Below are 9,415 nucleotides of genomic sequence, written 5' to 3' on the forward strand. Positions count from 1 at the left end.
ATACAATGTATAACTCGGAGGGAATCCTCAACCTCCGCAATCCGTCATCGTTCACCAATTGTCAATAACTTAGACTCATCGTTCATTTCACTCATCATCATTATCATTCTCATCATATTCAATCGTAATCAATCTCCATCATCTCTCATTATCATAACCCTTCTCATCTTACTTAATCATAGTTAATTCATCATCATCTCTCCATATCAAAATCATTCTCATCATTTGTAATCAAAACAATCATCATCACTATCTCTCATTATCATACTCATCCTAATCAATGCTAAATCCTCATTTCTGACTTCTCTACTCTCTATTTCACCAGATCTAGACTCATAACAGAACTTGTAGAGGTTTGTAAGGCTAGAAGAATGGTTGAAAGCTTTAAAAATATAATTTCAGCAAAACTGGGGATAATGCATACGCATGCCTTGTCTGCGTACGCATGAGTGTCGGAATTGCCAATAGTGCGTACGCGGACTATAGTTGCGTATGCTGGGGTGTTGGTAGCAACATAGGCTCGCGTACGCGAGAGTCCAAAATTTTCCAAAGTCACGTACACAGCCCACGTCCACGTACACGAAGTACCGGGCAGAGCCCTATACCCACGTCACATGACACATCCATGTACGCATGTTTATCAGTTTTCAGAAAGCTGCTATATTGCAGAAATTCAGTTTTTTACCCCAAACTTTGAAATCTCATAACTTTTTTCACAAAAATTATTTTTCAACCATTCTTGATTGGAAAGATTGTTGAATAAAATTTTATAAAAATCTTTTTTTGTTAAATTTCCAACCCTGAGGATCGAGTTATGGCCCACCGAAGTTGGCTAAAAATCTATTTTCTTACCAAAAACTATGCACTTTCAATTTTATATTAATTCTCAATCTCCTTGCATTTGACACCTAAAACCATATTTCAATACCATTCTCAAATCAAACCATATCTAATCCACACAACACCATATCATCCATTAATTATCTTTCTCGACAATTTTCCAATTCAAACACACCTCAAATATTGAACACAATTTCCAAACATTAATCACTCTAAATTTACTGTCACCATCATAATCATAATCATAATCACACCATTCACAATTATATCAATTCACTTATTTCATACCGTCAAAACTTATCCGGTCTCACCCCTTCACAGCCTCTGGCCCAATCTCTTTCAATACCCAATTCATGATTATTGACAATATCATTATAGTAAATCATCTACAAATTCAATCAATAACATACATTGTATCATAACATTCACATTAAACTAACAACAACCAACCACACCAAAATTCAACAATATCCTTGGTTCATCTAGCCTAGGACTTCATGTCACATTACATAGTATTTAAATAAAACTTAAACCATACCCAAGTTCACACCCAACACTTGGATTTTCCACTCCAACAATACCCAAGTTCCAAACAAGCCACCAAGGTTCACCCAAAAGCTCTGCAAGCCAAATTCAAGCTCCCAATGTGTACCAAAATTAGCCAACAATTCTAATGTAACCAATTCACACATATATCAACTTAGGATTCATAAAATTTGAAAACTACAAGGATTTAGAGGTTTCTTACCTTAACCCATAAAAATTATTGAAATCCAGATATAGCTCATACTAGAGCACTCCTAAACCATTAAAACCATGAAAAACTCAATACCCCAAAGCCAAAAATGCGAATTATGTTAGGGAAGAGAACTGGAGTATGGATTTCGAATTACTCACCACTTTGTTCAATTAAAATTGAAGAGGATGGTCTGGGCTTTACGTGACTACAAACGGCTTGTCAATCGGTGCTCCGGATCAAAAGTTACGGAGGATTGAAGTTTATGGAGTTAGGGTTTGTGTTATTCTTCCTCACTCTCTTCTCATTTCAGCATGGAACACAATGAAAGTGGGATGAAAGATGCTTAAATGGCTTTAGTTGAAGCCTTATATAGGTGGGCTTGGGTCCACTTGGGCCCGGTTCACTCGATTTAGCCCGTTGGCCCAAATTTAGGTCAAAACCTTTAAGATTAGTGTTTAATTCGTGTTCTAATTATTTTTACCTCATCAAATAATAAATTTTAATTTCTTTACCCTTGTCACTCATAATTAATTGTCTCACTCACACACTACTAGAAAACTAGTTATTACAGACGGATATTTCCGACGGATTTTATCCCACGAAAATACAGACAGAATTTCAGAGGGATTTTTTTGTCGAAAAACAAAAACAATGAATTAGCATAAATTACAGACAAAAAATAAAATTCGTCGATAATTCTGTCGGTAAAATTAATTTTTTTCGTGGGAAATGATTACAGACAAAAAATCCGTCTATAATTAAATAGACGAAACGCGGTATTCTATTAAATTATTATTGACGAAAAATCCGTCTGTAATTTAAAATTTTTCGTCGGAAATATTGAATTAAGACCAAATGAAACACGAGCTTCTTCCAGCTTCTTCTAAATGAAACACGGCTTCTTCTTCTTCTCTCCGTAGCACAAGCTACTTCTTCTCTCCGTGGCTGCTACTTCTGCTTCTTCCACCGCTGCCGCCATTGCGTCGCACAATCTCTCTCTGTCATCCCTTGCGTCGCACGAGATCCCTCCGCCGCTGCTCTTGTCGCATCTACTCCCATCGTCGCAGAGCTCTCTCTGCCGCCGCTCTCATCGCATCTGCTCCCTCTGGCTCCTCTTCCATTTAATCTCAACTCGTTCTCTCAGTTCTTCTTGTAACCATATTAAATTTTAGGTATATATATATATATCCTGATTTTGTGATTCTGTTCTTCGTGATAAATTTTAGGGCTCAATTTTTCTGTGCCAAATTTAGGTTTATCATACTCTACTTTTGTGCTTTGTTTGAATCTGCAGGTTTACTCTAATTTTGATGAATTATTTTCTGCAATTGAAGCTTTTTTGACTTAAAATTCATGGTAGGCCATTGCTTTCTATAGTTTTTAACTTTCATAGTTTGATATTGATTTTGATGACGTTGGCTCATGGCAAACTAATGTCCAGAGAGCAGCAACTGGAAGGAGACTATCGAGAGCTTCACTCGCGATTGAGGACTCACTTGAAAATTATAGCATTTTATGGTGGAGAGATGAGAGAAAAAGCCCATATTCAACAGAAGTTTAAGACCTTGGTTAGGCATTTGAGTAGTGTCCTACATGACCATTGGTGGTTTGTCATGATTCAGGACTTTTTATTGAAGTATCTTGGTGCTACAGTTGCTATTATTCTGATAATTGAGCCTTTCTTTTCTGGCCATCTAAGGTCTGACAGTTCAACTTTAGGGGTGCAGAGATGCTAAGCAATCTAAGATATCATACTAGTGTTATTGTTTCCCTATTTCAGTCACTGGAAACTCTTTTTATTAGTGCAAAACGGCTCAATCGACTCAGGTATATTAAATCTATCATTTATCCTTTTTTGAAGTTGATATCGGTTTTTATTCTTGGTATGTAGGCATATGTTATATACAAATCCTTGCAAAGTTCAAGCCTATATATTCTAAGTAAACTATATATTTTATAGTGGTTATGCTTATCGCATTCATGAGTTAATGGCTGCATCAAGGGAGCTAAGCCTGGAGAATGAGAAATCTTCACTCCAAAGCAGAGGAAGTAGAAGTTTCATAAGTGAAGCTAACTACATTGAATTCTCTGGTGTCAAGGCAAGTGATTTCAATGAACCATCTATACACCTGAACTTGTCATTATGATTTTGTTATTATTTTGATATTGATGCTGCTCCCAAAATTCAGGTTGTAACTCCCACTGGTAATGTCTTAGTGGATGACTTGACTCTTAGGGTTGAGTCATCTTCTGTATTCATCAGTAGTTTTGTATCAATCTATCTGTCTTATTTTAATGTTTCTTTTAAAAAGGAGAATCAGATTCACTTAGAAAGTTCCCTTCTAAATCTTGTCCTTTAAGATACGGAACTACAAAAATTCAAGAAGATGCCCTCACTCTGTTTCAAGCTGCATTACGTGAATATATGCTAATTAAATCCTACTTACATATCATTCACAGTTTTATATATATGACAAAGAAAACCATGATTATTTAGTTATTTACTCACATTAAAGCCCTATTATAATATTTAACTTATATCCATCTTATTTCTATAAAAGAAAATTAAAAATGCATATCTTGGCATTTATCTACATCCATATTAGTAACGGTATTTAATATGAAATATAATTTGCTGTACGCCTAATAGCTTGGTCTATATACATGTATGATAATAACATTTTTGTGTATTACATGTGAATTTATTATGTTCTGTGACTTGTATACTGAACAAACAAAAGGATCCAATAGAAAGTGCTTAAAAAAACAACTAAATGTTTGCACTCTTCCTCCTTTTAGGATTTATTATTTTAGGCTACGAAGCTATATCTATCAATCTTTCTGTGCCAAATAATGATAAAATCTTAATTTGTGATGATGAAAAATAACTAAAAAAAAAGTGTTGGTGAAAGCTATTTTAATTTATTTTTCAAAAAATATACTGTGTAAAAACATTGAAAACTTCAAAACTTTAAATTTTCAATACAATTTTTTCTTATTTGGCACTTTAATAAGTGCCCTGAGACTAGAACACATGTCATTTGTTGAGAGAACAAATAGCTAGTATCATCTATTTTGCTGGTTATTAAAATTTGAACTATAGTTCCTTCTTTTATTTTTTCTTGACTTGATTATTCGGCAGCTTTCATTTTAGATAATTGAAACAGCGTAGGATGAGACGGAGAGTCTTGCAAACTTCCTTGTGTACCATTTTTCTGTCATAGTGATTTATCTTTTTACCATCTTTTCTTTATTTTTCAGTTGTTATGTAACTCATCTATTTTTTAATTCACATTACTTAGGTACTGTCTCTATTACCAGCATATGAAGGAAAATCAGTTTTAGAGGGAAACAAGCATGTATTAATTATGAATTATTTGTTCTTCTACATTGATTCTACTCTAATTCGATAGGTGTTATATGCTTAGCAGGTAGTGAAAATTGTTCAGGATTAATTTCCTATGAATTACAGCAAAATTATCCTGAAGGAGATACGGAAATTAAGAATTCAGAGGCTTGTTTGCATGAACAGGTTTGTCAAACAAGCATACATCATAATCTTGTTTAGTTCTCATTTTAGTCAGTTTCCTTAATGGAGTAACCTAGTAATGCTATGTTTATGCATTAAGTTGGCACCATCCTGTCCAAAAATAAAAGATGGTATTGTGTAACACCACCTATAATGGATTTCATAGACAAACATGGTAGAAAGGATCTCTTACTGTTTATTCTATTAAGCATGATATGCATTTATAATGTGTGGAAGATAGATTACTGACCTGCTAACAGCTCTTAAAGTGAGAGCTTAGACCTCAATTTGTTAGAGAACCTTGTTGAGTTTGTGAAAAAGTTAGGTATTCTTTGCAAGTGTTACAGTAGTTACTTGGTAGTATTCTACCTTTATGTGTATTAGTGATCATGTTTATGTCCATGGCTTTTGTTCTCTACTTCAAATGCTTTTGAGCGGAAAAGCAGACCCTGTAATCAATCTTCCTTCATGCAGGATCCATTGTGTAATTTATCCAGGAAAGTAGATAGCTCGCCCAAAGAATCCTCCCTTGAGTCACCTGCAGGTACTGTAGCATACTGGTTTCAGCATGTTATTTTCCTATTTTCTCTATTATTTTTCTTCAAAGATAATAATTGGGATAAGTTTTTTATTCAGGAAGTGAACACAGAACAACAGAGTGAACCATATAGAGATTTACCTGCAAAAGATCTTAGGCCTCTTTCTAGTACACCCAGTTTGAAAGCAGTTGAGAAGAAAAAGACTCCGGGAAATAACCTTAAGGTATGCTTTGCCACACCATCTTAATTGTTGTTTATCTGGTTTGAGAATGAGGAAATTCAATTGTGAACAACCTTCAAATCACAGCACCAAAAAGAATAAACAAATAAGAACTAAACCTCCAAATCAGTCATAATCCTGCAAAGCTGGGATCTAGGATGAGTAATGTTCTGCACTCCAATAATGAAAAGAATAGAAGTTAATAACACATTCAACTTGTAGGTTGTAATTTAAATGAGAGAATTAAAATCTAAAACTGTGTCCTTAAGTTCTAGGAAGAGTCTGTTACTGTTAGTATTAAACATTTCTGCAGAACATCATGACCTTGTCTCTGTACTTTCTAATGCAGTGGTCACTCTAAAGTCTCTTATGGATACCTTGAAGAATATCCCTCCTAATTGGGGGGGTTCGGATCCTTGTGATGCTTGGGATGGAATTAAGTGTGAGAATTCACGTGTTACATCCATGTAGGTTCTCTCTTTCAATGATCACACTCAGTTGCTTCATTCTCCTGAATTTACTGTTAAGAGATTAACCTGCTATCATTTCAGAACATTGTCAAGCATGGGTTTGGAAGGTGAACTTTCTGGAGATATCGGATCACTAACCGAATTGGAGACTTTGTAAGTATTTTGTTTTCATTGCTTGTATACATTTCATTTCAGTGTTTTCTTGCTAGCAGTTTGTGTGCAGTTTCCACTCTATTTGAATCTGTATTTTTTTTCCAACTAGGGATCTTTCTTACAACAAGGACTTGACTGGGCCACTTCCAAGAGCCATTGGAGAGTTGAGGAAACTGTCAACCTTGTAAGACAGTACTGGTTGTTCAATTAGTATCACAAATCTGAATTGATTTTGATGAAACAATTCTTAACAAAGAAAGATGGTTTCTCGTTTATCTTCAGAATTCTTGTTGGCTGTAGTTTCAATGGTCCTATTCCGGATGAAATCGGATTTCTGCAGGAGCTTCGCTTTATGTAAGGATTGTCAACTTTGTTATCTGGTGAAAGTATCTAGAAATGTATTCTGGTTGGTCTGACTGAAAAGTCACTGAATGGTTGCTTCATGTTTAAGAAACTTGTTTATATTTTCTATCAGAGGCCTTTTCCTTAGTATCTTTATCTTTTGTAACTTAATGATTTCTTGGATCATGGTCTAAATCAGTTACTTTGAATTGCAGATCCTTAAATTCCAATAGCTTCACTGGGAGAATTTCACATTCTATTGGTAATCTATTGAACCTATATTGGTTAGATTTAGCTGACAATGAGCTTCAAGGACCTATACCAATTTCTAGTGGCAGTGTACCTGGTCTTGATAAGTTGCACCATGCCAAACATTTGTGAGTCAACTTTTTTATTTTCTGCAATACATGGCTTACTACTTTTATGTAGAAAAATCCATCTAATACATGTTACTTGCAGTCATCTTGGGAAGAATAATCTCTCAGGCAATATTCCTCCTCAACTTTTTAGCTCGGAAATGGCTCTGATTCATCTGTAAGAATTCTTCTAATTTTTTTTTTCATATAGTGTCTCCCTTTGGGATCCAATTCTTCAGTGATTAATTTTAGGTGTTGCAAAAATTGTTTAGCCACCATAGCCGCTGTAGGCATAGGCACCATAGACTCTCATATAAATTCAAATTTTTCAGGTATCATGATTGGTAAGATATATACCACTATTTCAGCACATGGATGATCTGGTCTTAGAGAACATTTGTGACCGTGTGAGAAAAGCTGGGATGATGAAGAAGAAGCAGCAGCAGCAGAAAATTGTTCAAATGAGTTAGGAAATTGAATAAGAGTTGCTTGCAACATAGTTCTTTTAATTTACTAGTATGAGAAAAATTATTTAGAGCCCTTTGGATACCCATTAACAACTTTTAATTTACTCAATACACTTTGTTGATGTATGTTTGTTACTTATTATTATAGTTGATGTATCAATACACTTTCTTTATATTTTGAATTATATTGACTTGCTTGTTTATAGTACTTTTCTTTTAGTTTGATAATACGATGAATTTGTTTATTTTTTGAAATATTATAAATATTTGAATACAAATTAGATAAAAATTGTTATTAAATTTATATTTATTTTGTATGAAAACAAATTTATTTTGTAATTGGAAAAATAAAAAAACTCTATTTTACCTTACTGACGGATTTACAGACAGAAAATTTGTCAGAAAATTTGTCTGTAATTACAGACGAAAAATCCGTTGGAAAATCTGTCTGTAATTACAGACAAAAAATCCGTCTAAAAATCCGTCTGTAATTACAGACGGAAAATCTGTCGAAAAATTCGTCTGTAATTATCCGTCAGAAAATTCGTCGTCTTCGGGAAATGGATGGAGAATTTACAGAGGAAAAATCCGTCGGTAACTGGTAAAAATCCGTCTGTAATTTTTCGACGGAAAAAAAATCCGTCGGTAAATAATTTCCGACGAGGCTTTTACAGAGGGACAAAATCCGTCGGTAATTTTGTCGGTAACCAAAAATCCGTCTATAATAAAGACTAAATCTGTCTGTAAATCTATCTGTATTAATCCATTTTCTAGTTGTGACAGTACCGGACAGATTTAAGCCGGTATAGCTGGCAACAATACCAGTACACATTTTTACGTATTTTTTCGTAAAAAAGTACATTTTTTCACTCAAAAAATCCTCCGAATCCAAATATCACATTTAAATTTGAAAATTACGATTCTAAATTTTTCCACCCCCGTCGGCCCATATTTAATTAATTATTTATTTAATTTTTGTTTAATCAGAGTTTTACATTCTACCCACCTAATTAGAAATTTTGCCCTCAAAATTTAGTTGCCTCAAATTCGTCTTCAAGCCACGATGCATTTTTGTTGTTCTTAGAATTTGTCGAGAATCTGCGACTAAGTTGATAGTTCTCTCTCCCATATCATGCAATCGAAACTAGCTCCATTTCCGGCACCAAGTCTAGCTCAAGTTCACTCTCCGTCGCCATACGGATTGTGTCTGAACCTTATTTGTCATTTAATCAATTTAATTCCTTTGCATTCCTCTACACTACACTTCATCAATACTTAATTCAACTACTCTTGCACCACTCGTTCTACCTTCCTTCAGCATTAATTCAAACACCAATCTACATTCCTCATTCTTACTTACAACGTCATAACTTAAACCGAACTCAAGCCTACGGCATACTCATCCGTTTCACTCTTAGCTTTCTCTAGGTCTTTCTCAATAGCTAATCCATTATCATATTCACCTCACTTTTATGAAACCTTCCCTAAGACTAAAGTTCACCACCCTTCACGAGTTTTCTCAATTTGACCTCAATACAACATCAACGTTTTAATTCAACGTTTTTCAAATTCATCTTCCAAACCCAATAATTTATCCATTACAATCTAAGCACAAATCCAATTACACCTATAATTATCTCCACAACCTATTCAGAATCAATCTAATCTTATAGCTAGAATCAAATTTAATTTCCTAGAGATCATTATTTATATTAACCCACTAAATCTTTCGAATATTCAAGTCTAAGATATTTCTAGTC

General features: G+C 34.3%; 1 protein-coding gene and 1 long non-coding RNA gene across 4 annotated transcripts; both read left to right on the forward strand.

The window, feature by feature from the left end:
* Positions 2,440-3,677, forward strand: LOC107623767. The gene is made up of 4 exons (XR_001616611.2): positions 2,440-2,751; positions 2,874-2,935; positions 3,021-3,406; positions 3,540-3,677. It is a non-coding gene; the product is annotated as an uncharacterized LOC107623767 (long non-coding RNA).
* On the forward strand, positions 5,005-7,863 carry LOC107623765 (probable leucine-rich repeat receptor-like protein kinase At5g49770). 3 transcript variants are annotated; one of them, XM_021113339.1, is made up of 10 exons: positions 5,005-5,111; positions 5,583-5,652; positions 5,745-5,870; positions 6,217-6,334; positions 6,419-6,490; positions 6,600-6,674; positions 6,773-6,844; positions 7,048-7,209; positions 7,292-7,366; positions 7,521-7,863. In XM_021113339.1, exons 4-10 carry the CDS (start codon positions 6,237-6,239, stop codon positions 7,534-7,536), a joined length of 570 nt encoding a protein of 189 aa, XP_020968998.1. In that variant the 5' UTR covers positions 5,005-5,111; positions 5,583-5,652; positions 5,745-5,870; positions 6,217-6,236; the 3' UTR covers positions 7,537-7,863. The 3 variants fall into 3 exon arrangements, with proteins under 3 accessions (XP_020968998.1, XP_020968999.1, XP_016181618.1); XM_021113340.1 differs by lacking the exon at positions 6,600-6,674; XM_016326132.2 differs by lacking the exon at positions 6,217-6,334.

Source organism: Arachis ipaensis, chromosome B10 (genome assembly GCF_000816755.2).
Source record: "Arachis ipaensis cultivar K30076 chromosome B10, Araip1.1, whole genome shotgun sequence".
NCBI classification, from domain to species: domain Eukaryota; kingdom Viridiplantae; phylum Streptophyta; class Magnoliopsida; order Fabales; family Fabaceae; genus Arachis; species Arachis ipaensis.

What these genes read in the sequence shown, in the direction of transcription:
- LOC107623765 (XM_021113339.1), top strand. Translation starts at nt 6,237, where the DNA reads ATGGATACCTTGAAGAATATCCCTCCTAATTGGGGGGGTTCGGATCCT. An exon ending in AATTCACGTGTTACATCCAT is followed by an intron (nt 6,335 to 6,418) that starts GTAGGTTCTCTC and finishes CTATCATTTCAG; the next exon opens with AACATTGTCAAGCATGGGTT. An exon ending in TTGAGGAAACTGTCAACCTT is followed by an intron (nt 6,675 to 6,772) that starts GTAAGACAGTAC and finishes GTTTATCTTCAG; the next exon opens with AATTCTTGTTGGCTGTAGTT.